The sequence below is a fragment of the Heloderma suspectum genome, chromosome 4 (genome assembly GCF_057233095.1).
Source record: "Heloderma suspectum isolate Gila_16-S chromosome 4, 16-S_ref, whole genome shotgun sequence".
NCBI classification, from domain to species: domain Eukaryota; kingdom Metazoa; phylum Chordata; class Lepidosauria; order Squamata; family Helodermatidae; genus Heloderma; species Heloderma suspectum.
In genome coordinates, this window is record NC_139461.1 from 96,002,971 (window position 1) to 96,030,065 (window position 27,095).

Consider the following 27,095-nt stretch of genomic DNA (forward strand, 5'->3'; position numbering starts at 1 on the left):
TAGGGAGGTACTGTATGTCATCCTATATGGAGGGACCATCGCTGGGGGTGGGGGCGGGACGGAGCACATCCTTTCCATGTAGAACAGAGGTGGGAACTTCCAGATTTTGTTGGACTCCCAACTCCCAAGTCCACATAGCCCATGGTGAGGGATGCTAGGAGTTGTAGCCCAGCAACATCTGGAGGGCCATAGGTTCATGTGGAAGGTCTAGGGTGCAACACCCAGCTCCACTAGTCAGAAGACTCAGACCTTTCTCTGCATGTGAGAGCCACAGCCAGTGTGGAATATCCTGGGCCAGACAGACAAATAATGTGACCTAAATAAAGCAGCTGCCTATATACCTATCCTGGCAGCAAAAATATAAAAGACCAGCCTACTACCCACTCAGAAGTAAGCCCCCTGGAGTTCCATGGAGCTTACTCCCAGGTAAATGGGTTTAGGGGTGCAGTCTGGCGGGAGAGCCTGTAGACCACCCTTCCCCAAACCTGGTGCCTTCCACATGTTTTTGGCAGCCCCAGCCAGCCCTGCCAATGGTCAGGAATGCTGGGAGTTGTAGTCCAAGACATCTGGCGAGCTCCAGGGTGGGGGAGGCTGCTGTAGACCTTTGTAGGAGGGACGGCGGCACTGTTTAAGCCGAAGGCAGCCCGCTCCCGCAAGGGAATCCAACCAGCGCAGCGGCGGTTGAAGGGAGCCCATCTGTCTTGCCCCTCCCCGCTGTCTCCTTGGGACTCCGGCGGCGGCGGCTGCCTCCGCCTCCTGCTGCGGGAGGTTCGTAAAGCCGCCCCCAGCCAGGTGGCCGCGATGACAGCCGTGAGCAAGGAGCTGGCTGGCGCGGGCGCTTGGTGGCCTCCCCCAGCCGAGAACAGACGGGGCGAGGGGGCCGGCCGGCCGGCCGGGAGCTGCGGCTTCAGTTTGGGACTGGAATCTTGACCAGGATAGTCGCATAGCATCGCCTCCTGTACACCCTCTGCGAGCTTCCTGTAAGTATTCCATCTCCGCGTAACTCCTCCAGCAAGTCCCCTCTTACAGTGTCAGCGTGCCGGAGGAAGGCCAGCAGCAGCAGCGGCGGCGGCGAGGTCATGTTTCCCAGTTCTGAGCTGTCGCCTCATGTGCACTTTTGCAGAGAGTCATTCTGGCACACACACACACACACTTTCCCCAGCTGTGCCACTTTAGTGACCAAACTAAAGTCCAAGTCAACGGACGCGAAAACACCTCCATTCTACAAGGTGTGAGGGCTCCTCCTGGCATTTCCCAGTTTCTGCCAGCCTTGATTCAGGACAATTAGCAGCAGAGGGCTGTTCTGGTGGCAGTTGCTTAAAGGGAGTCTGGTTTCAGATGCAATATCTCAGTGGATGGCCAGCATTCGTGCGAAGATGAAGCTCAGAAAGGAAGGCAGTAGTAGCTGTGGTCTGTTATGGTTCTTTATGGGTTGAAGGGAGAATACGAACCAGTGTCTTCAGGTCTTCAGTCTTGCTAAACACTGGTTTTATTTAAGCCACCGATTATAATCAGGGGAAACTGGAAATAAGATGGGGGAAACAGACACTCGTCTCATCTGTTACTTGGACTGTTGCATGTCCTTTGTGTTCAGAAGGTGCCACGTTCACATTGGTTCATACTTTCATCTTTGGTGGGAATGTTCTACCATGCGGGAGTTTTGGAACATGGTTGCTGATTACTGTCAGGAATTTCTTCACGTTAGACCACTGGTAACTCCTAACGCAATTCTGCTTCATCTTTTTGAACCTAATGATCCTGGATTCCTGCGTAAAGACCTTCTTAAGCAACTGTAGACAGCTGCAAAGTTATGTATAGCGTGTAACTGGAAGTCCCTGAAGCAATCAACTAAACAGCAGTGGATTAATAAAATTTGGGAGACTATGAGTATGCATAAGGTCAGCAAGTGCCAGCAAGCAAGGAATCCTAACTTGAAGAATCACATTATTGCACCATGGTTTCCATTCATTTCCTGTGTTGAGGCACTTCAAACTTTTGATAAAGTACAATTGCCTGTATTTTTTCTGATTAATATGCACAAACACACAAAATGACATACATTGATGCACGCTCCTTCAGGGTAGTCAATCCCCAGGCAGACAGAGAAGCCTCAGTGGTGCAATTAGGTAATGTTTGACTCTGGACTGAATAGCTTTAAAAGCGCCCTGCTCTTCAGATAGCAATGTGTATTACTTCACTTACTTTAAAATGTAGTAAGCCAGCCCTGCTGCATTTGGGGTCCCTCATGCTCATGGTGCTAACCCCTGGGCTTCTGCCCAAAAGTCCTACCATGATAGCACCATTGACAAGCCTGATCTGATATCATAGAATAGTAGGGTTGGAAGGGGCCTACAAGGCCATCGAGCTTTATAGGATATAAAGCAGGGTCCTATGTATCTCTGACTTCTTCCATGGTATTTCCTTAAATCAAGGCTTGCCCTGTTATGTTCAATCTGTTCCTTTCTATTATTTCCAGAGAGGATTCAGTCAGCCCCTCCCTCTATATATTTAGAGGGTGGTTGGAAGCAGAGGCTGGGAAGAGGGTAATGGTGAGAGGGAGAGAGACATGTGAGGAGAAATGCGGCTTTATGCAAGAAAAACATGGTCGCTATTTTGCACTTTGTACACAATAAACTGTTAACAAAAAAAGAGCCTTTTTTAAAAAACCGAGACTCGTCCAAATATATTCCATTCAAGATGGAGCTTGCATGTTCTTCACTATACCCTCTCCATGGCACAGATGGAGCTTCAATGGAGGGAGAAAGCTATGAGAAGTATCCAATTGGACACTAGGACTAATGTAAATTATGTTGCGCCAGCTAATGCTACTGGCACTACACTAGAGGTGCCTTACACACAATTTATATAAGGGGCCTCTAGTGCTACACCCATAGCAGCAGCTGGTGTAACGGGATTCCCTTAAGCTACTGCAACATAATTTACATTAGTGGTAGTGTCCAGTTGGATACTGCCCTATGTACACAGAATGTTTCCTCTGTTGAAACAAATGGGGAAAACTCACCGAGGCAAAAGACCTCAGTGAGCATGTCTGAGCTCCACACCCATCACCGTGACGGGGCAACTATATTTGAAAGAATAATGGCAATTTACTGCTTAACTCCTAGCGTTGATTATTATGGGTCAAAATTCCTACACACATAAGGAATTCTAAGTCATGTCTGTTTAAAGAGGTCTTCAGACTTTATGGCACTGGACTTCTCTGAATCAAATGGTTCTATCCCAAAATACAGTACACAGTTGATATTATGAACAGAAAGAAAATTGCATTGAGGGAAAAGCTCCTAGGATCCAGAGTGTAATGTCTTTACATTAGCATACCCAACCTAGTGTCCCCCAGATGTGTTGGACTACATTTCCCATCCCACTCTGGTTGAAGGTGATGGGATTTATAGTCCAACACATCTGGAGTACACCAAGTTGTGGGAGGCTGCTTTACATTGATGCAGGCCTGGCTGTGGCAGCTGCTTTTCATAGTCCCTGCCCCCCACTTTTCCTTTTCCAAAAGATATTTCCTACACATTTTCCTCTCCTGTCTATTTTATAAGAATAACATCTTACCATAACTGAATCCCGAAGTGTTTTGAGCAAATATAGCTCAAGTGGTCAGCAACCTTTATGAGAGTCAGTAGATTAGGTTAGTCATGAAAGACATTGACAAGAGCTATTTGCTTGTGACATATTGGGATATATGCAACTGGTGCATATTTTTCTCTTGAACTCATTAAATGCTTCGTGGTGCTGCCCTTTTGCTGGGTTTTTCCAACAAAATGAGCCACGTCCATCTCCATTTATATCCTGCCTTTTTTCATTTTGCAAGGAACCCGAGGTGGCTTACATGGTCCTCCTTTTCTCCATTTTATCCTCACAACAACCCTGTGAGGTAGGTTAGGCTGAGAGTCAGTGACTCGCTCAAAGTCACCCCGTGAGAGTCATGCTTGAGTGGGGACTAGAAACCAGATCTCCTGAGTCCTCGGGCTTGTTGTCATGGGGGATTTCCTGTGAATTAGGAGCATCTCGAATTGGAAGCATGTCACATGATGTTGTGGTCATTCCACAGTCACTCTGCAGATTACCAGCTGAAAAACCGGATTTTTGCAGACTACTTTTAGCCTGTTTTATTTCCAACACTCTAGCCGTTACACCACACTGGGTCTTTCCCCCCTCATACTGTTCTTCCAGATTTTGTTCAGGAAGTGAGGGAGAGGACTCAGTTCAAATTCTGAGGTGTAGATAGTTTACTACCATTCTTCTAGTGATCACCAACTTTCCTGGTCCCCAACACGCATAGTACCAGTCAGTACCAACATTGGCTGTTGACATCAGCGGCAACCAAATCTAAGCATTTCACATGGATCTGTGTTTGATAGTACCGCTCATCACATTGCATGACCTTTGTCTGACAAAACCCACAGCTGACCTCTGACAAGTGAAAATCCATTGCTACATAGGAATCCAGAGTCTAGGAATTTGGAGTAAAAGTCACCGGATCTGCACAAACTGTTGCGAGATTGCCCCTGGGTTCAGAAGAACAAAAAAGATGGTTATACACTTATGACCTATGGATCAAAAGATCAAAATGCTGACTTGTGTGACTTTGTGATGTTATGGGATTTTATATATATATATGGGGATTATGGGTGTTGTAGCCCAACACATCTGGAAGGCTCCAGGTCGGGGGTGGCTGATCTAAACAGCCTTATCATTATGCCTGTCTGCATGTTTGGCCTTCCATTAAGAAGGTAATCTAGTGCTGCATCAACACTTCTGTAGCCTAGACTGTGGGGAAGGTGCCTTTTTCAACAGCAGACATTGCATATATCTAAATGCCACTCCATGTTTCTTTCCTTTCTCTCCTTTGCCTTTCTATGCCAAGGATGCCAATAGTTCTCACAGATAATGCTGAAACTGCTAACTGAAGTGTCAACGTTCATCTTTCCTTTACACAAACATATCTTTAACCTTGAAAACCAAAGATGTTCAGATATGTAGCTATCTGAATTATGTCTAAATAGCATGTTAGGGCTCACTGTGGGTTTGTGATGTTCTTATGACTGGAAGTCTCATCAAGCTTATTTCTGTGTTTATTCAGGAACGTGTATGCTGCCTTTAAATAAATATCGAAATAAGCCTAACGGGTCTTCCGAGCATAAGAATGTCACAATGCAACAGTGAACCTTATAATCCTGCAGAGCAGCCTTCCCAACTTGATGCCTTCCAGTGTTGGACTAAAACTCCCAACATCCCTGGCTGGGGAACACTGGGAGTTGTAGTGCAACACTTCTGGAGGGCACCAGGATAGGGAAAGCTACTAGAGCAACAGAAGTAACTTCCTCCTTACACTTTGTCCTGGCCAAAGTACCAATAAGTTGATAACTGTATAAGCATCATGAGTCTCTCCCTTTCTGTCTCTGTAGAGGCTTCCTGTGTCACAAAAAGAAATCCTTTGTAGCTATTTATTGGGGAGTCTCCCATTCAGAAAATGCTCAGACCCAGAGTGGCTTTTCTTAAGCAAGGTCACTGAATCATTTGGCTTCCGACTATGTGTTGGGAAGGGACTTCACTATATCTGCTTTCTCCCAGTCCCAAAGCCTGGGAGAGATTTGGACCAGGCATTAGGGCTAGAAAGAAAAAAATGTGTTAGTACCCTTGTTAAAATAATTTAACGACCATAAAAATGAATTTTAGTGTAGTTGAATGAAATAAAGTTCTAGAAGAAGTGTGCAATGGGATGTAATCCTTCTTGTTCAAGGCCACCAGAGCTGCTGAGCTGAAAAGTCTGCTTTTATTTTACTACAGTTTCCCTCTTGCTATGGAGACACAACCCTAAATTCCAAGACAGAAGTTTCAACTACATATAATAGAAAGTGGTGGTTGGGGGAATGGCTGAAATTCTTAATGTTTCTTTTGTATTACCCCCACCATTTTGTTCTGTTTTGCTAGCAACAGTTGATTAAAGTTTTCCAATACAAGACAAACAGTAACACCTGCCCCCCACATGCACACAAGTAAAATGTGATTTTAATGTAAAATCATTAAGGGAAAAATGGATACATAAAGACTGATTCCTTTTTTTTTTAGCGTGTTTTCACCTTTTGGTTTTCTTATCAGAATAAGATATCTTATCAGAATGTGCTGTTTGATGTTTCACGTTGCATATTGAGAAATGACAAATCCCCATAACAAGAATTCTGCACATAAACTTTACTGGGGCGGCAGGTGTGTGTGTGTGGGGGGGATATCTAAATATTGTAACATCTATTTGGTGGTTTTATTTTTTACTGTCTATTGTGTGTATTACAGTAGTTCAGACATTTCTCCTTATCTTTCCCCTTTCTGCAATATTTGCTTGTGGATGCCGGCTACAGTGAACTACAAGGTCAGTCCACATTAAAGATCTTTTAAGGATGCTCTTTAACATGCTGAATCTTGTCTTAATAATCCACAGATATTCTACATCTCCCTTATCATGCTGCTCTTTGGTGTGGGCAACTCCTCGTTTTCAAATTCCTTGTTGTTGGAGAAGCAGCTTTTCCAGCACATTGAGGACCATCAAGATGAATTTGTTCAGGTAGAAATAGCACAGAATGTAAATTCTGCTAACAGTGGGGAAAAATGTGCAGCCTAACCCTAGGCATCTTTACTTGGAAGTCCTACCATGTTCAACAAGGAATATTGCGAAGTCGGGATAATAGCACCAGCTTAAACCACAGACCAGCAAACCCTAGAGCCAGTGTTGGTCCTGAACGTGGGATCAGGTCGCTGCAGAAGCATCTTATCCATCCCACAGACTGGTGTTGGTGTTAGTGGTGCTTCTGCTCAGGTGGTTTCAAATTCACTTTCCCCCCAGGGGTGAGCAACTTATAGTCTGCCAGATGTTTTGGCCTACACCTTCCATCAGCCCTAGCCAGCATAAGCAATGGTGAGGGATCATGGGAGTTGTAGGCCAAAGCATAGAAAAGGCCACAAGTTGCTCACCTCCTACCAAGCTAGGTCATTTTAGACCCTGGAGTTTATGGTCTTACAAGCCCACCCCCACCCCATTAGACAGCTATGCATACCACTTCAATTAAAAAGCAAACAACGAAAATTTCTTTCCACTTCTCTCCCACACTCCCTGCTATTTGATGCTTTATAACTATTTCTAGATTCCTGATACGTCAGAGCAGGATGGGGGAACCTGCGACTTTCCAGATGTTGTTGGACTCCAATTCCCAGCAGTCCCAGCCAGCCTGGCAATAGTAAGGGATGGTGGAAGTAGTAGTTCATCAACATCTGGAGGGCCATGGGTTCCCAGGCCTTACGTTAGAGCAAAAAAGCCCCAGACAAAACAATAAAAACAGTTTGCCAACCCTGCTAAAAATAAAATATTCTGATCATGTCTAGTTTCACGTTTCAAACTCCCCGAAATCCTAGCACCATCATGACCTCAGGAATCAAACCGAATTTGCTCCTGCTGCCCGGATGGTTTTTACTTGGGAATAAGCACCATTTTGTTGTAGAAAAGAAGAATATATTTTAAAAGTAAAAATAATATATTGGGCATCCATCCACTGACTATAATATTTTCGTTTTAATAAGAAGGAAAAAGGATGCTGCAGTGAACAGTATATGCCCTTGTGGTCTCCAGCATGCCCATGCCAGCCCAGGTGCTGCATCAGGCCGGCTTGCCCATCACCTGCTGCACCACTGAATGTACAGACAATTATTATCAGGAGCAATGGCAGCATCTCCCAATTTTGCATTGGCTTTGGTGCTACAGCCATAGTGTGATAACTGGTCAATGTTACGAGATAGCCCATCATAGCAATCACGATGAGGGGAGCAAGTGGCCAGACAGGCAGCTATTGACCTACCAAGGTGCTTGGTAAGCATTATAAGCCTGGTAAGAGATGAACATATTGTTTTTCCTCTGTTCTGTGACAACCTCAAATTATATCAGGGGACTCATAGGCATTGGCACTCATAGATACTGGGCTGTATCCAATTTGCAATGCATTAAAGAGTCTGATGTTGGTAATAGCCCATCAGTCAACTGCAATGCAAAAATAACCCTGTAAAGACCAAACTAGACATGGCGAGAGGCAGTCACATTGGTCCTTTGTGCGATGTATGAAATAAGAAATGGTGATTCAGGGTTGACTGAATTCAGGGTTGACTTATTTAAGAATGGCAGACTTAGGCATTCTTAAATAAGTTGTAAGTTAAGTGTGGCTGATTTCAGTGGGTCTACTCTAGGCATGACTAAGTCTGAATCTAGACCCTAACTCAGGAATGGGGAACGTGGGGCCCTCCAAAGGTTGTGGGACTGCAACTCCCACCACGTCCTTGTCACCATGGGTTAGGCTGGCTGGGGTTGATGGGAGCTGCAGTCCCACAATATCTGGAAGTCCACACATTCCCCATCCCTGTCCTGATTTGTACAAGGCAAGGTGTGCACTGACACACACCTGTCCTCGCTTTTGCATCCACGGTCACTGCAGCAGGCACTTTTCTCTTAGCCTGCTTCCAGAGCTGGAAGTGAACTGGGCTGGGGTCGAGAACAGTACCTGCTGCATCTGAGAGCATGGCGAGGCAGGGAAGAGATCAGGGTTTCACCCACAGTACCACTTCTGTTGTAAGAATTAGCTCCCGCTCAGTCACCTCAACTTTAGATACAAAGGGGCAGAGCTGTGAATAAAGAAGCAAAACAGCTCGTTATTTTTAGTTAAGCCCTCTGCATTGAGTTAATGGCACTTGCATTATTCATTGTGTCGCAGAGGCTCCTGAAAAATCAGCCCAAACTTATCTCACAGTACAGAGTGAATGCAATTACCCAATCCAAACAACATTACAGCATGAGAAGATTGTGTGGGTGGCATCCTTAATGTTGCTCTTATTTCTCCATACTGCTTCTTATTCTTCTTTTTTTTAAAAAATGGTAGATTTCCTGGTGAAAGGTTCCTCAGAAGTGATTAGAAGAAAATAAGATTTACAAAGATGGATCACCCATGCAAAGCCTTCCTGAATGCCATCATTTTTAATGAGCTTTCCAGGGAAAATTAAATGTTTTTCTAAGAGCTTGTGTAGTGTGCTGTCTGGTGTAGCATAATGAGAGCTATGCATCAGGAAGTCACTTGTTCTAATTTCTCTTCTATCATGAACCTTAAACAAGCCACTGTCCCTCGGCCTTTTTATCTCCAAATGGTGATGCCATTCATTCATTCATTCATTTATTTATTTATTTTCTTACTTAATTACTTAGGGTGCAATCCTAGACATGTTTAGACAGGAAAAAAAGGCCTACAACTCCCAGAATGCCCCAGGCAGCTATGCTGGCTGGAGCATGCTGGGAGCTGTAGGCCTTTTTTTCTGTCTAAACATTTATTTATCTATTTATTACATTTATATCCCTACTTTTTTCCTCCTTAAGGAACCCAAGGCGGTGTACATTATCCTCCTCTTCTCCATTTTATTCTCACTGCAACAACCCTGTGAGGTAGGTTGGGCAGAGAGTCTGTGACTGGCCCAAAATCCCCCAGTGAGCTTCCATGGCCGAGTGGGGACTAGAACCCGGATCTCCCGATTCCCTGTCCAACACTCTAGCCACTACACCACACTGGCTCTCATGAATGCATGAGGAATGCACCTTTACTGTACTTTTTATTGTAACTGGCCAATAACTGAAGTTTTCTGGGTGATGTACAGTACGTACAATACATTTTAAAATATAAAATACAAACTTTAAAACAAAAAATAAAATAAAACAGCCCAGAATAAAACCAAGATAAAACCAGGAGCAGAGAATAAACAATCTCAGAATATAAAACCAAATTAAAACCAGCTGTAGAATAAAATACTAAAGGCAATAAAACATTTCTTAGAATGTTTGGGAGAATAAAAAGGTCTTCTTCACTGGGCACCAAAGACCATAACGTCAAACCTCTCTTGGGGGAGTGTTCCACAAATGGGGTGCAGCCACTAAAAAGGCCCTAAAATGGCAGACCAAGTGATGGCTGGTATGACTGGAGGGCATGTGGCCTGGGCAGGGGTGGTGGTGGTTTCAGGAGGCTGGTGTCATCAGGACAGAACAGAATCATGTCCACAGTGCACTGGTTCCTCTATCCCTGAGTTATTTGAATCTCAAATACCGAGCAAAATAGGCACACAATCAAACATTAAATCCTTGTACAACACATCATGAGGCCATGAATTTTATCACTACCTTTCTTTGCAGAATCTTACAGAATGGGTGGCCGTGGAGAGCGATTCCGCACAGCCACGACTAAGAGCAAAAGTAACAGAAATGGTAAACATAGCTGCAGCCAGTCTCCGAGGCTTAGGTGCTAATGTGACACTCAACGATTTGGGCATTCAGCAGGTATACCCAGTTGTTATCAATCCTGCCTTGGTTCCAAAGGGTCCCTTGCACAAAGAGAAGACACTTCTGATAATTTGTGAGAGAAACATGTAGGTGCCGCCCACAGTGGAGGCTGGTGGCTCTGATGTCAGCGGGGTGGTGAACCTGCTCCAGGTTTCAGTCAGAACTCTGAAGGAGCTATTCAAGGTGCTTCACACCTTGGATAGCTCCTTTAGAGTTCTGACTGGTTCTGACTGAACCCCAGAGCAGATGCATTGCCCCACTGACACTGGAGCTACCAGTCTCCACTGGCTGCTTGGCTGCAAGCCTGCCAGCAAACCATACACTCCCAAGGTATACATATGGGGGCTTCCCTAAGTATGCACCAGGCTGCAATTATTTAATGGGCAGTAACTTGTGAATTATTTGGTTTATTGTTTTCTTTTTACCCTTATGGGAACACCACTTAAAAAATTTGCCTCAGGCACCAAATTGTCTTGGGGCTGTGAACATATAATGAAGAAATCCGATGTTCTGAAGAGAGCCCGCTCCAGGTTTGAGAGGCCCTCTCCTGACAGTGGGCCCCGGTAGGCTTACCTGGTAGCAGCAACAACACTGTGATCAGCACTAGGTGGCTTCAGGCCACCATTTTAAATTTCTCACGATGCCTTGATGTAACATGGGTTCTAGGCATTGTGGGACATTTAAAATGGCAGCTCCAAGCCACTTGGGGGGCACATATCAGTGGGATCTGTCCAGGTGCTGGGGCCCCAGCAGTTGCCCAACAATGCTCTGTGTTGATCTGGCCCAGTTCTGGAATCTGGCCCCTAGATGTCTGATGAATTTCCTCTCTGGCTCCAATATGGGTCTTTAGAATTCGGGGAATATAAGGAATATTCTAAACATGAACCGAACCAATATCTTCCAACAGGAATAGCCATTGTTTCAAGAAAACAGCTCAAATAGTGAAATTATTGCTAGTAGAAGTTCTCATAAGTTTTTAAAATTTCATTTGACAATGTCTCAATATATCCCAACAGCTGCCAGATGGTGAGAAAATACCATTACCTCCTATCATTCTAGCAAAGCTTGGGGACGACCCACTAAAACCCACTGTGTGTTTTTATGGACATGTGGATGTGATGCCTGCCAAAAGTCAGGATGGATGGACAACTCTTCCCTACAGTTTGACTGAAGTTGATGGTATCTATACCACCATTGGTTCCGACACAATTATTTTAATTTATATACATTTAATTTTTTTCTTCATTTCATAATGTGAAGATTAAAAATGCTTTTCCTGAAGCAAAAGACAAGTACTTCAATCCACTGGAAACATCCCCAGGCTAGCACCAGGCTTGGGCGGGCAGCGCTCAGCATACTCCCTCCCTGGTACTGATCAGCCCTTCCAGATCTCCTGCTGCAACATGCTACCCCGCTGATGGCTGCCGTCTTGCAGACACCACAGCTGGGTAAACTAGGCCTCCTCCCTCCTCCTCTGGGTGGGTTAGTTTACCCAGCTGTAGTGGCAAAAGCAGGTGTGGTGGTGTTGTAATTGGCTAGGTGGGAGCTGAGTGGTTACTCAGCTATGATCAGAGTCAGGTGGCCACCATTTTTAAACCACAAAATGCAATGGCCTGTGCACTGTGGGAGATATAAGTGGTAGTTGCCTAGCTCTGATCAGAGTAAGCTGCTGCTCCGGTCCCTTCTACCAGATGGAGGAGGAGGAAGGGGAAGATGGGGAAGGGGAAGATGGGGAGGATGGAGAGGATGGACCAGAAAGCAAGGAAGGGAAAGGCATGAGCTACAGTGGGCCCTGCCAGGAGAGGAGACCACAGCATTTGTCTGCAGGGCTGGAGGCAAGGGTAGGCACGGTCGGCAGGGCCAGATGGCCCATGAAGCAGGGTGAAGCTCCGACTTCAGGTGGTGGAGCAGAAGGAGCAGCAAATTGCCCATCTGGCAGAAATGTTTGACACTGAGGTGGTCCTTTCTCAGAGCCAGACATGAGAGGACACTCCTGCCATGCTTGGCTCTCAGGAAGGACCCCCTCAGAGCCAGGAATTGCGGCTGGGCAGGCTCTATGAAGAGCTGCACCAGCTTCTTCCTCCAGCTGCGCAGCTCGGTGGCAAATGTAAGGGGAAAGCGGGGAGTGATGTGGGAAGGGGAAGGAAAGGGATGGAAGGCTGGGATGATGTAAAGGGAAGGGGTTGGTCGGGGTTCAACATTGGGAAGGTGGCAGGGGGTGCAACATGGGGAAGGGGAAGTGGGTTGGGAGGATCACAATGCAGCGGCGTGTGTACTCTCTCTCACCTCAGGTGGTGGGATAGCTTGTGCCGAGGCTGATGGCTGGCCGCCTGTCAGAGGCCCACTCTCCAGCAGGGCCCACTGACCAGAGCCCCCTAGGCTCCCTCCTCCTCTTCACCCTTGCAGCCTGCTTGCTTACCTGCCTCTCACTCTGGCCCAGACTATAGTGGTGGTGGTGAGAGGGAGGAGCTGCGGATGTCGCTGCCTACTTGGTTCCTCGCTGTTTGCCCGTCAAGTGAGCAAGCAGTAGCGATGATGAGAAAGAAGAGGAGCAAGAGCAGCTGGTAATGACGGCAGTGATAAGGCACTCACCAAGGGAAGGGGCCCATTGAGGGTGTCTTGGCCAAGGGCTCTGAAAACCTGGAGCCTGCCTGATCACACTGGGTGCTAATGCTGGGCCTAAGTGCTCTCAAGTGTTCAAAGCACTTCACATGCACAACTTAATTGTAATCTTATCACCCCCAAAAGTAAGGCATTAGTATTATCCCGCAAATTGCAGATGAGTGTACTGAGGCTGAGTGAGAGTGGCCTAAATCCAGCCTTACTAATGAGTTCAAGGCAGAGGCAGGATTTGAACCAGGTACTAGATTTATAGCTCTGTCTCCTAGCCACTGAGCTACACCAGCTTTGTTCTGCCTTCAGTGTTATCAGAAACTTCAAAGTTTAAGGTCGACTTCCTTTATCTTAAGGAAACCTTTATGGGCGTGGAGCAACAGATAACAAAGGACCTGTCCTTGCCTGGATAAATGCAGTGAGCACGTTCAAAGCACTAAACATAGTAAGTAAAAGATGTGCACATGTAGAAACAGAAGCTTTTTAAATGGCTTCTGTGACATTATGTCTTGTAGGACATAATTTTCTTCTTCAAAAAGCAGCCATGTGGGGGCAATTTGAACTGGAGCCATAGCATGAGGAAAGGGAGGTCAAACACTTTCCTCTTATACCAGCCTTCCCCAACCTAGTGCCCTCCAGACATTTTGGACTTCAGCTCCTATCAGCCCCAGTCAGCAGCAGTGGTCAAGAATTCTGGGAGTTGTAGTCTGGAGGGTACCAGGTTGGGGTAGACTGCCCTACACCATGGTCCTGATCTACATCACCCCCTCATAGTTGCTTGTAGCTATGGAGGAGAAAGCACACAGCCATAGTTCTGGTCCAAAATGGGTGCCCCAGTAAAGGAGAAAATTACATTTGGGGTTATAATCACAGTACTGCAACATAATATTCAGTTTGGTCTAAAGTGTAATCCTAAAATGGGAAAATGGTGCCCAACAACCTGCCAAAAGGATATTGTAGAACTGGAAAAAAGTGCAGAAAAGGGGCTAAAATGATCAAGGGGCTGGAGCAACTCCCCTGTGAGGGAAGGTTACAACACAGCTGGGTTTGTTTAGCTGGGAAAAAAGGAAGGTAAGGGGAGACATGATAGAGGTCTACAAAATCATGCATGGTGTGGAAAATGTGGATAAAGAGACATTTTTCTCCCTCTTACATAACACTAGAACCCACGGTCATCCCATGTTTCAGGACAGATAAAAGGAAGTACTTCTTCACACAGCACATAGTTAAACTATGGAATTCACTACCACAAGATGTAGTGATGGCCGCCAACTTGGATGGCTTTAAAAGGGGGTTAAACAAATTCCCGGAGGAGAAGTCTATCAATGGCTACTAGGCTTGAGGGCTATGTGCTACCTCCAGTACCAGAGGCGGGTATGACTACGTACACCAGTTGCTGGGGAACATGGGCGGGAAGGTGCTGTTGCATTCATATTCTGCTTGTGGTTTCCTGGTCGACAGCTGATTGGCCACTGTGTGAACAGAATGCTGGACTAGATGGACCCTTGGTCTGATCCAGCATGGCTCTTCTTATGTTCTTAAATTGGCTGGCTCAGTTTCTTGCTTAGTATTGTGTTTTAGGATTCAGAGGGCGGGAGGGAAGAACCACCCTTCTTCACTTAGGATGTGTCAGGTTGGACACTGAGCCCACAGAATCCCAGAGTAGTTCTGATTCTGAGGTAGAGCAGCCGCTCCTGGGAGAGGAGCATGCTCATCCTTCCCAGGGCCAACAGCTGGCAGAGATTCCTCCCACCGGCATTCCTGGCATAGATAGCAGTCCCGGGAGTGAGAGAGCGCGGGAAGAAGACTTGCTGGATGCGCGACGCTGACGCAGGGAGCGGTGCCAAATGGAGGGCGCCGAAAGGAGGCGTAGTGCCTGGTTGGCGCGCAAACAATGGTTGCGCCCAGAGGATCCAAGGGAAAAGGGGAGGGACTCTCCCTAGCCCATAAGTTCAGGGTCTGCCAGTGATTCTCCTTCAAATGGGGACCAACTGTTCCAACTTAGGGCATAGGTACTCTGCTGCTCATAGCTAGTTGCTAACAGTAGAGTTGTTAAGTTGTAAAAGAGGAATGAAGCTTTGAAAATAATCCCTTTGTCTGTGTCTGGACTTAGCTACTGGATTAGACTGAAAGAGGCCGCCAAGGAGCTCTTGACAGGATGGTGCCTTCTCTGAGTGATTCATAATACTTCAATATACTAGCAAATTGGTGAGAGCTAGTTCTCAAGTAAAGCAGATACAATATTGTTCTTGGTAAAGGGATGCAACAGTTGGCAGGGCAACTTAGGTATTGGGTACACTTGCAGTAGATTTAGGGCACAATCTTGCGTGTTTAGACAGAGAAAAGGCCTACAACTCCCAGCATGCCCCAGCCAGCTGGCCTTTTCTCTGTCTAAGGATGCACAGGATTGTGCCCTTAGTTAATTTAGGGTGCAATCCTATGCATGTTTAGACAGAAAAAATCCAGTGCTGGCTGGGGAATGCTGGGAGTTGTAGGACTTTTTTCTGTCTAAAGAAGCATAGGATTGCGCCCTTTGTTGTTTTACTGGGTCTTGGCATTATAAAACTGGTTCTACCTGTTTTAAAACTTTTGTATGTTTTAGCCCTTGCTGTAAGACGCCTCAAGTCATTTTTTTTAGATAAAAGCATCTAATAAATTTTGATGATGATATTATTAACAATAATAATAATAGATGCCAGCAGGTGGTTCATGAGACTGTAATCCTCCAGGTTGTCTTATTTCCCATCCATTACCTCACAATGTTTATCCTAAAGATCCCAATTCACAGAATAATTCAGTCAGAGTATTTAACTTTAGTCAATGGGATTTCAATCTTTAGCATCTCCAGTTAAAAGGGCTTCTAGAGACAGGGCTAGTCTGTCAACAGCCTCTGCTGTAGAACCTTGCCCCAGAGAGATGCTACTCATCCAAATGAATGCCGGTGAATCTGATGAATCATTGGCCTGATTCAGTAAATACATCTGTTTATGATTTCTATCTAAAAAGATATTTTTCACTGAATTAACATCAGTATGCAAGCTTTTGCGCTACATAGAGCTCTTCATGAGGTTACAAATCATGGATCACTTTCTACTGAATTACAGCCTTAAATAATTTGTCTAGTAGGGCATGTTAACACTACAATAGAATTTTGGTAACTGAAATTTGATTAGGGGCGCAATCCTATTCAGATAGGCAGCCATCTCCGAACATGGAGGCGACCGCCTATTCAATGCAGGGCAGGAGAAGCACGGAGGGGATCGTTCCCTCCGTGCTTCTCCTGCCCTACATTTTCGGCTAGACAGCTGACTGTGGCTGTCTAGCCGCGGGGGGGCTGAGTGGGGGAGGAGGCTGCTGTACGAGACACTGGATGTGTTGTACGGGCATTTCCGCCCTCCCGGCCCTGGAATGCCCCCTGGAACACCTCTTTTCGGCCGCTCTGCACTCCTCTTGCGAGTGTGGAGGATGGAGCTGTTTCGTGCTGCCTCTGAGGCAGCACAGAAGTGGGGGGAGGTCAGTTCTCCAGCAACTGACTCCAAGGTAAGTTCCTGGAAAACCAGATATCCTGTGGCCGTCTAGCCGCTGTCTAGTGGCCATAGGATTGCTCCCTAAGAGTACTGTTTCCGTAATGGTGACTTGGAGTTTCTCTGTTTTAGGATTTGCCAGTCAACATCAAGTTTCTTATCGAAGGCATGGAAGAAGCAGGGTCCATTGGACTAGAAAGCTTACTTGAAAAAGAAAACGAACGATTTTTCTCCAATGTTGACTATATTGTGATTTCGGATAATACCTGGCTCACCACGAAAAACCCAGCTCTCACATATGGCACTCGGGGAAATGCTTGCTTCTCTGTGGAGGTAAAAGAGTCATTTGTGTCTAAAATATTCTGAGCATGATTTTTGTCAGTGTAGTAGGATGCACATTTTAGTACCTATAGAACATGGTCAGTGGCCATGCTGGCTGGAGATCATGGGAGTTATAGTCGAACACATCTGAAAGGCACCAGGTTGGGAAAGGCTGCTATAGAGTATCTCTCCTTCTCCCACTTCTACTCCCCCTCTTAATTGAGTCTGACTATTTCAATATCAGTTCATGTGACAGTGAACTATGAGCTTAGAGGTGACATCATGCATGTATTTATCATATATGTTATCACCACTGAAGAAGATCAGGAAAACATAGACTGGATTTGCACGATCCCTGCAGCCCACTGTGGCACATCCTTGCACATGCTGGGCAGCTTTTCAATATTCAAGCCACGACTGCAGCTTGTAGCATTGTCTGAACCCAGCGAGGGTGGGTTGTTGGTGTGGTCAGTAATCCACCCAGAACACATGGGTTGTTTTATAGTTGTGGATGGCTTCTTAACCACACCAACAATCCACCCTCATTGGGTTTGGACAACACAACAAGCCGCAGTTGCAGCTTGAATACTCAAAATGGCCGCCTGCCCACGCTTCCATTCTCCAGAATTATTGCTATCTGGATGGTCTTGTTTTCCTGTATGATCATTTGTCTCTATGAATATACATCTCTGAATGCTAATCATGCTGATGCAACCAAAGACAACTTGGGGGTGAGGGTAGCATTTGCATCATTCTTCCTTCACAGAGATAGCACCTTTTATTTTTACTTGTTATCTAGGTCAGGCATAGGCCACAGAAGACTGGGCATTCAAATCCTGTTAACTGAATCCAGAGGGTGTGAATGTCAGAGGAATCAATGCAAACTGATTTATGCGGAAAAGAAAAAAAAAGCAATTTAAACTTCAGGTGTGAATACAAAGGAAATGTTAACACTACAAATTTTAGTTTAAATGTTCCCCCCAGTCCTACCAAGAACTGTTGTGATAATTAAAACAATGATAATTATGTGTCAACTATTGTATTGTCTTTGTTTCAACTAGGTAGAAGGTGGTGAAAAAGATCTTCATTCAGGAACTGTAGGTGGCATCGTCCATGAACCCATGTCTGATCTGATAGCCCTACTTGGTAAAACTTGTGTTCATTTGTCTACGTGGTCTCCGGTCAGCCAGAAATTAAGGTGCAGACGTGTCTCAAAAGATTAAGATTCTTACAGTGCAGTCCTATACATGCTACTCGGAAGCAATTCCCATTGAGTTCAGTGGGGCTTACTCCCAGGTATGTGGGTATAGGATTGCAGCCATAGTTCAGTTTGCATTAGCAAGCTAGGGTGCAATCCTATGCATGTTTAGACAGAATAAAGTCAGACAATTCCCAGCATGCCCCAGCCTGCCATGTGGGCAAGAGAACGTTCGGAGCTGTAGGACTTTTTTCTGTCTAAACATGCATAGGATTGTGCAGGTAAGAATGTAACCCTTAGTCTAGAAGGGTAGAAGGCGGAGTGTTTTTGTGCAGGTGAGAAATAGACTGTGCAATTAACTTGAAAAAAACACTAAAGTTTCTAAATGAATGTACACAAGTGAATATACATATGTGAGATGCTCTGAGAAAAAGTGGAGGATTAGGGGCAAGATAATAGCCGGGATGGACAGCACTGCAAAATGTTAATCCAGACAACCCTTTGTTATTGTCAAGGGGCATATGGTAAAGTTAGTATCTATTTTATGAGATGCTAACTGAAGTGCTAGAAACATTGAAGTGGAACACTAATTAGAACGGGACATGAAATTAGGTGCCAACTGCACAAACTCTTTGTTCCATTAATGCTGATTGCATTAATTGGTGCCGAGATGCTTAAAACTTTATTCACAGGACCTGAAGCTTAAATTGTTTTTGCTAAACGTGGTTTGTAATGCAAATGTAAAATGACACAAATGTACTGCCTTATTTTTAAATGGCTCTTTCTATCCACATCCACACATAGCACAATAGCACTCGCTGTTTAGTCTTAGTAATGAAAAAAAAATCCTTAGTCTGTCTTTTTCCTATAGTGCTAAATAGATCAGGGTCAGGCAGGGTCTCAGCTAGATGAGATCTGATATGGCAGTACAAGAACATGACACAATACAATAGTAACTGTATGCTATTTTTTTTTTAATGTCTTGTTCCATAGACAGTCTTGTGAATTCATCCGGTCGCATTATGATTCCTGGAATCTATGATGGTGTTGCTCCACTTACAGAAGACGAGAAGAAGCTGTATGAGCCAATACAATTTGACTTGAAGGAATATAAAGCTAATATTGGTGTAAAGGAATTTCTCTATGATACCAAGGTAAGTACTGTCTTTCAATAAGAGTGGTCTGAAGAAATGGAGAAGAAACATCCAATTTACAACACAATCTTATACATGTTTACTCAAAAGTAAATTCCATTGAACTCAATGGGGATTGTTTCCAGGTCAAAGGGTACAGGACTGCAGCCTGAATCGCATTTTCAGATTAATGTTGATCCGATTAATGTTGATTAATCTTGGGGGGGGGGAATAAAGCTTATGGTTTAACAGAGGGCGTATTTTGTAAAATATTGGGGGGGGGCATGGATGCTGATCAGGATTGGGACCTTGGTGGCAGAAAGGGGGAAATTTAACCCTTTCCCCTGCTGCTGGTGCCAATAAAAACCACTCCTTCAAAGCTGCTATTTGCATCTGGAGGGAAATTCTCATTGGAAGAGCGGTTTTTGCCAGGACCATGGTGGGAAGGAGAAAGGGTTAAATTTCACCTCCAGCCAGGCTCCCCAGATTGATGTAAGGGCCTCCACCTACATGGCTGGTCATTTAGGCTACTATCCACTTAGGGGGCAACATGGCTGGCTGGGGAAGGCTGGGAGTTGTAGGACTTACTTTCTCTGTCTAAACAGGCATAGGGTTGTGCCCTAAATAGGAATAAATCCAATTGAACACAGTAGGACTTCCTTCAGAGTAAATACACTCAGGATCATGCTGTTAATCCTTACTTTAGCTGTCACCATTGGAAAAGGAGCTCCCACACAGCTAAAGTAATATTGAAAGATTTTTTAGAAGTTATATTGTTTAGTAGCTTTACTGAATGAGCCGTGAATGACTAAAGACTAGATAATTTTGTTTTACCTTTTATTTCTAAGGAGGAAATCCTCTTACACCTGTGGCGCTTCCCATCTCTCTCTATTCATGGGATAGAAGGAGCTTTTTATGAACCAGGGATCAAAACAGTTATACCATCAAGAGTCACAGGGAAATTTTCCATCCGGCAAGTCCCTCATATGGACCTTTCTCAAGTGGAAAGTCAGGTAATATTGCTTATGATTATGGTGATCACTCAAGCTATTTGCAAATGGCTCTGCCCAGGCACTGTTGCAATAGCAGGGGGCGATCTACATGGCACCGCTTTCAACCTTCACTCCGTCATAACTGTGCAGCATTGCAGCTGTGAATTAGCTTCTGCTGTGGTACACATGTGATTTACTGCGGACTTCTCCAATGGGAAAATACACATAGCCTCTGAAGTAAACTGCAACAGTCATTCTGCCCCCCTTTTTAATCATTATATTTAAATGCGCAGCTGCACAGGCATGTGAAGATGGGGGTGTGACACTTCGAGTTTTAGTGGCTGTTTTGTATTGTAGGGGTTCTTTTGTGTCTGTCCATTCCTCATTAGGTAAAATGTGGGTGGTCTGCACCTTCGTTACTATGTCAACTGTTTGGCAGTTCTCCAGCCTGAGACTCTCGCGATGGTTGGCACATGCCAAGGCATGTGCCCATGAGAGGTACATGCCTACTCATCATTCCAAAATGGCGGCTAGAGCAAAGTTGGTCCTGGACCTTCTGCTCCCCTGACACCTCTCCCCCAGTCCTTGGCCACTTACTCCAAAGCAGCCATTGCAAAGATATGAAGGTGTGCGAAAGTGTGGTTGAAGAAATAAGCACACTTCCTCGTGCCTCTATAGCTGCGCAGTCACGAAGGAATGGGCAGGAGTGAAGGGACATCACAGAGTGACACAAGCACTAGGCATGCCTACCACATGCCCACCACAAAATGCGAGGTTGGTTTGGGGAAGAGACAGACAGCTTGCAACTGCAGGAAACCTGCAGCAAACCAAAAACATTGCAGCAAAATGTGTCTTTGGAAATCCGCATGTTTCGAGTGAAAACTACGGTTAGGCTGAGAATTGGCAACTGCGTCATATGTTCTGAAGGACCTCAAATCACAGCAACCCTGAAGTAAATGGCTCATGTAGATGGGGCCCAGGGCTCTTAAGCTGGGACATGTAAAGTAAGGAGGGCATCTGATCATGTGCAAAGGGTATTTCCGCCCTGCCCCCACTGCCCCCAGTTATTAACAGATGAATGTTGACATGTCTGGTGTTAGAGCGAAAAGCTTTCGGGTTACAGACTCTGAGTCCGTGCACTTCTCACTTTACAAATTAAGCTCTGAAAATATAATAAAGCCTGCTTGGTGTTAACAGTCCACAGGAGCAAGACTAGAGGCCTATAGCCAAAGAATCGGCTGTTTACTTCAAATAAATATATGAAATTCAGCTCCCCTCCCTCCCTTGCCTTTTTGTCCTTTGCCTCATTAGCATTGCCAGGTCATAATGCTCATTGACATTGTCAGTAAAAGCAACTATTGGCGGAATTCCCTTGTCAAGGTCTAGATGAGTAAGCAAGCATCCACTTCCTTTAGCCACCCCAGCCCTCTTCAGTCATTCTCCTGTATATGTATACTAATCGTCATCCCCCCCCCAGGAGGACTTCTTCTCAGAGGATGACCGGGACCCCCTGAGCCAAGTATCATAGGGGAGCTGCCTGTGTATAGGGACCTTGAGGTGGATCAGCTGGGGGTGAGACCCTAACCCTCCCAACGTAGTTAGCCCACTCTCAGACTTGGAGGCAGATGTCGAGTGGCCCCAGGGAGCACAGGTATCAAAAGGCCAAGACTAGTCAGCTGCCAGATGGAGAAGTGCTGCTTGAGGAATAGGGACACCTTGTGAGTAAGGGTGTACTCATGACCAGAGCCGTGCTCATGAATAGACCTTTCCTCTGGTGGCTCTAATGGATTGCAGCTGTGCTCTGGTCAGGGCTCTGAAGGCTCAGATTTAAAAGCCTTCAATTACAGACACTAGGTGCTGGGATAATGCCTGAGTATCAGTTTCTAGACCATGCAACTTAGTTTTCCTGACCCTGCGTCTTCTCTTGATTGATCTCCCATGCTGGTGACTCCTGGACTCCTGCTAAGACTCTGTTCCTTGGATTGTGCTTGCATTGGACTATTGGCTGTACTTGACTTTGGCTCTGACTCAGATCCTGCTTTTGGACTGCTCTCTGCTTGACCTATAGTGCTGCAGTTCTAACCTCTGCCTGCCTTGTGACTTTTGGGATGCATTTGCCCCATAGGATGCTGCAGGACTGAGCCTGAAATAGCCACAGCAGGACACTAATGTACATAAGAGAGAGCCCCTGATGTTTGCCCACTCCTGGCAATTGCAAATTTGGTGTGATGTCCACAGAGGGGAGACTATGTGTGTGCTTGTATCTATGTAGGCTTCCACTGTATGTTTGGAAGTCCTGCTTGACTGGGGTTTCCAATCATGTAGATGACTACTTGGGTACAGTGGTATTTACGCGGCCTACCCTTTGCAGATCGCATGCCAAACTGGCAGATGTCAGGGGTGTAGGCCACCAAGCGTGGACCCACTCCTTCCTCCATGTGTTAGTATACATGTGGAGGAGAGCCACTGAAGGGCTTGATCAGCTTTCCTAACACTCCATATTCTCCTCACTCCAACTTACAGCTTCTCTGGAACTTAAGTGCTCTGAGGTTGCTTCAGAGTTCCCTCCTTAATCAACCTCCCACTGCTCCTTCAGTTTATAATTTCTCACTGTTCTCTACCTTCAGCCTCCTTATCCACAGGCAAAGGATGCTTGCTAACCCTTAGCTTTCTTCTATCTTGAAGGATGGTGCACATTTTTCGGCCTGCTCCTGTGTGAGGTCTTAGTCCCAAGCAATCCAACGACTTTTCATTCCCATGCAGAAGCTGGACTGCAAACTGTTTCATTCCCTCGCCAGCTGAACATTCTACGTTGCCACACCAGCTCAGTCAAATTGTATCAGAGGTTTCATTGCTATGAGCACAATATACTACAGATAATATTAAAAACATCACAAATACTTTTACTGAAAATATTTTTTTATAGGTGAAACAGTATTTAGAAGATGTATTCTCTAAACGAAAAAGCCCAAACAACCTGAAAGTGTCTATGCAAATGGGTGCAATGCCATGGATTGGTAATATTAGTGACCCTCAGTTTGAAGCTGCTAAAAAGGCAATCAAAAAAGGTCTGAACTGTTTTTGGCAAACACATATATTTTGTTTATTTAGAACAATTTTAAGATATACATCCTCTCTGTCTTTCTAACATTGGGAAGTATGTGTAAAGAACAATGTTCAGCACCATACATATATTTAGAATGTAGATGTATTCTGAAATTAGTATTCATTTTGGCCTTGTCAACAGAAACCAGGAAGGGTAGATCCTTAAGTTCCTAGTGTTTCAGTTTTAGCAAATTCATGTTCTTCTGTAGAAATTCCTGAAAACCTAATTTGTAAGCTCTGGTCAAATTATTTTATTTCAGATGAAAAATGTAGCCAGGGTGTTTTTGGGGTGTGTATGTGTGTGTAGAGAGTTGTCTATAGGAAAATTATTACAAATGTATGGTTACAGTGAATGGCAATTTAGCCACCTCCTCTGTCAGACTGTTGCCAAATGGTTTCCTCTATCTAAAGTTAAATGTTTTCACTTTAATGTACATTTAAAATATGGTTATTTATCATTTTGGTGTTGTGTTATGCATGAGGCATTTTGTGGAAAACACTCCTTTTTGGTGCTGCCATTTTGTCAAATATATTATGATTTTCCAGTTTGTTTTCAATATCCTTCATAGCTTGAACAATATAAACCATACCTGTTCATTAGTATTTATTACATGTTTCTCCTGTCCTTCATCAAAGGGGCCCAGGGGAGAATACATGGCTGCCTACCCCCTATGTTATCCTCACAACAATCCTGTGAGTTAGGTTAGGCTGAGAGAGTGACTGCCCCAAGGCCACCCAGTGAGCAAAAACAATGACAGAGTGGGGATTTGAACTCGGATCTCTCTAGGTTAAGCCTAGCCCTCTGTCCACTATACAACACAGTGGACAAGCAGCAAAGACTGGCAGTTGACATAATCCTTGTGAATTTTGTATACCTGCTAATACACAGGTATGCTACAAAAATTAATCCATGAGTACACTGTTCACATTCAGCACCCACTTAATGTTCTGGGTCATAGGAATACTTATTCAGATACATAGAGAAGCCAAGATCCTGCCAACATGGCTTTGCTCTAGCCCACCCACACCCTGCCAACACAGCTCAGACATACTATCCCATATGCCACATCACAAGCCAATCATAAGTCTGAAGCAACTTGAGATGCAGCAGCGGTGCTCTTTGCTAATGAAAGGCAAGCTTTCACGTCCTTTCCCTTGCCTGAATAGACTAATCTGATCCCAGACATGGCATGTTATACATAAAGCTGAAGTGAAAAAAGCCAATTAGATTAATCAGCCTTAACGTGAAGAACAGTGCAATTGGTTTCTGTGGAATAATTCCTGCTTAAGTATCCAATATGCTGGGTGGGACTTGTACCATGGAAAGTGCAGCATTCTGAATGTGACTAGCTGCTTCACCACTATGACACTGCAATTTCATTTTGTTTAAAGAGGAACATATTTTTCCCTCCATATGTTTCAGTCTTTAACCAGGATCCAGATATGATCAGGGATGGATCGACTATTCCAATTGCCAGGATGTTTCAGAACATCACAAAGAAGAGTGTAATGATGTTTCCAATTGGAGCAGCAGATGACGGAGAGCACTCCCAGAAAGAGAAAATAAGCAGGTTAACAATTTAGACTAATTCCATAAGTAAAGTGGAATTGAGGAATGGGCATAATTCTCCTGTCATTTCACATTGCTTCTAGACAGTGGGGATGATTGGGCAAGGAGAAGACTGTTTCCATAGCAATAGAGAAATTACTGCAGTCTCCCCCCACCCCCGCCCGGCTTTTGTGTGAGTTATCCTGTATCTAGGCTACATTTGTTTTCCTTCTTGCTTTCTACACAGAGAAAAGCATTCACATTAAGTGCCATCCGAGTAGACGATGCCCCATCCCCATTTTTTGTAAACACAATAATTGCTTGTGCTTCTCTTTATCAGGAATGCTGTAGTAGTGGATTTCCTGCATTATCGGGGTTGGACTGGATGTCCTTTGAGATCCTTTCCAACTCTGTTTCTAATTAGCCTGTGTATGAGGGCTTCTTCCATCTTACAATTTTCCGTTTTGGCTTTGTGTTTAACTGGAGTGTTTATGTACGATCCCAAGAATAAAAGCAGAATTATACAAAACAGGTGATACCTCTTTGATACCTCGTTGGGCTCCTTCACACGGAGCTTTTATCCTGCTATTGAGATTGCTCTCTCACGGAAGTTTGTGAGCCCTTTAGATGACGTCGTCAACTTCCAGGGTGTCCCCTGCACTAAATGCCCTTTTTCCATTTTTAAATAGATAGGAAATAATGAGTTATCAAATTACCCCACTTGTGTTCTGCGTGAGTTCCCCCCATGAAAAAGGAAAAGCGGCAAGAGGAGTTAGATCAATGAAACATATGGAAGTCTCAGATAAGGGGGAGAAAGAGGGGAAAGGGGAGGGGGGAAAGGAAGCGTGTGTAAAGGGAGTCCATTGTGATCCTGCAGTTTCCAGGAGTGCTTTTTACCAGCTTAGGCTAGTACGCCAACTGCGGCCCTATCTGGAGAGGACAGACCTTGCCTCAATTATCCATGCGCTAGTCACGTCCAGGCTGGACTACTGTAATGTGCTATACATGGGGCTGCCTTTGAATACAGTTCAGAAACTCCAGCTTGTGCAGAATGCGGCCGCTTGAGTATTGGTGGGGACAGTTCGATCACATAACACCTATACTGTGCCAGCTGCACTGGTTACTGGTGCATTTCTGAGCCCAATTCAAAGTGCTGGTTTTGACCTTTAAAGCCTTAAACGGTTTGGGACCTAGTTACTTGAAGGACTGCCTTCACCCATATCAGTCTGCCTGCACTTGAAGATCAGAAAGAGAGGCCCTTCTTATTTGCCCACCCATGACAGCAGGCAGGTGGGTGACCACACATGAGAGGGTCTTCTCTGCAGTGGCCCCACACCTTTGGAACAAGCTGCCATTGGAGATCTATCATGCTCCGTCATTGCAGACTTTTAAGAAGGCTTTGAAAACATATTATTTTACCTTGGCCTTCTCATGATATGACTGCTATTGTTGCTGGTACTGCTGTTAACACTGTTGCTGGTTTTATTGTGGCTTTTATTGTTTTTGTCAGTTTTAATATTTTAACTGTTTTATGTGTTTTATTGCTGTGAGCCACCTTGGGAGGGCTTCTCTCCTGAAAGGTGGACAAGAAATACTTTAAATAAATAAATCCTGCATTTAAAACAGAAGCAGAAACCCCATTTTAAATGTGGGATTTTAGGCTGGTGTAGAGATGCTCATTATCTCCGATCTAAAGGGTCCTCAAACTTATGTGAGTGAGCAATCTCAATAGCAGGATAAAATTTCTGTGTGAAGAAGCCCAACAACATCTTCCATTTGTAACCTTCCCTTGTATTCCTACTGCTTGTTCCATCTTGCTTTTTAGTATAAAATATGCATTACAAAGGGAAAAACAGAATAGCTGCACAATGCCTTTTGGCTGGTAGTGCTACGAGCTGTCTGTCTGGAAGCACGCAGGGCCTAAAATGCTGACTTCATTGCCACAACATCTGGCCTAATTTTTGTATGTAAGAACATAAGAAGAGCCATGCTGGATCAGACCAAGGGTCCATCTAGTCCAGCATTCTATTCACACAGTGGCCGACCAGCTGCTGACCAGGAACCCACAAGCAGGGCATGAGCACAACAGCACCCTCCCACCCATGTTCCCCAGCAACTGGTGTACATAGGCTCACTGCCTCTGGTTCTGGAGGTAGCACATAGCCATCAGGACTAGTATCATCGATAGCCTTCTCTTCCATGTATTTGTTCAACCCCCTTTTAAAGCCATCCAAATCGGTGGCCATCACTACATCCTGTGGTAGTGAATTCCATAGTTT

General features: G+C 44.9%; 1 protein-coding gene across 2 annotated transcripts in view; it reads left to right on the forward strand.

Annotated features, from left to right (window-relative positions):
• Positions 1-800: 800 nt before the first annotated feature.
• Positions 801-27,095, forward strand: part of CNDP1 (carnosine dipeptidase 1) — a 35,849-nt gene continuing 9,554 nt past the window's right edge. For both annotated transcript variants that reach the window (XR_014790174.1, XM_084849994.1), the window contains exons 1-11: positions 801-980; positions 6,467-6,589; positions 10,235-10,378; positions 11,398-11,560; positions 13,351-13,439; positions 16,651-16,851; positions 17,901-17,985; positions 19,031-19,191; positions 20,019-20,183; positions 23,089-23,230; positions 24,691-24,838. Coding sequence is in view for 1 of the 2 variants with exons in the window: in XM_084849994.1 (XP_084706120.1) it covers positions 6,488-6,589; positions 10,235-10,378; positions 11,398-11,560; positions 13,351-13,439; positions 16,651-16,851; positions 17,901-17,985; positions 19,031-19,191; positions 20,019-20,183; positions 23,089-23,230; positions 24,691-24,838 (1,400 nt within the window). In the remaining variant the exon portion in view is untranslated. The remainder of the gene's footprint in view (positions 981-6,466; positions 6,590-10,234; positions 10,379-11,397; positions 11,561-13,350; positions 13,440-16,650; positions 16,852-17,900; positions 17,986-19,030; positions 19,192-20,018; positions 20,184-23,088; positions 23,231-24,690; positions 24,839-27,095) is intronic.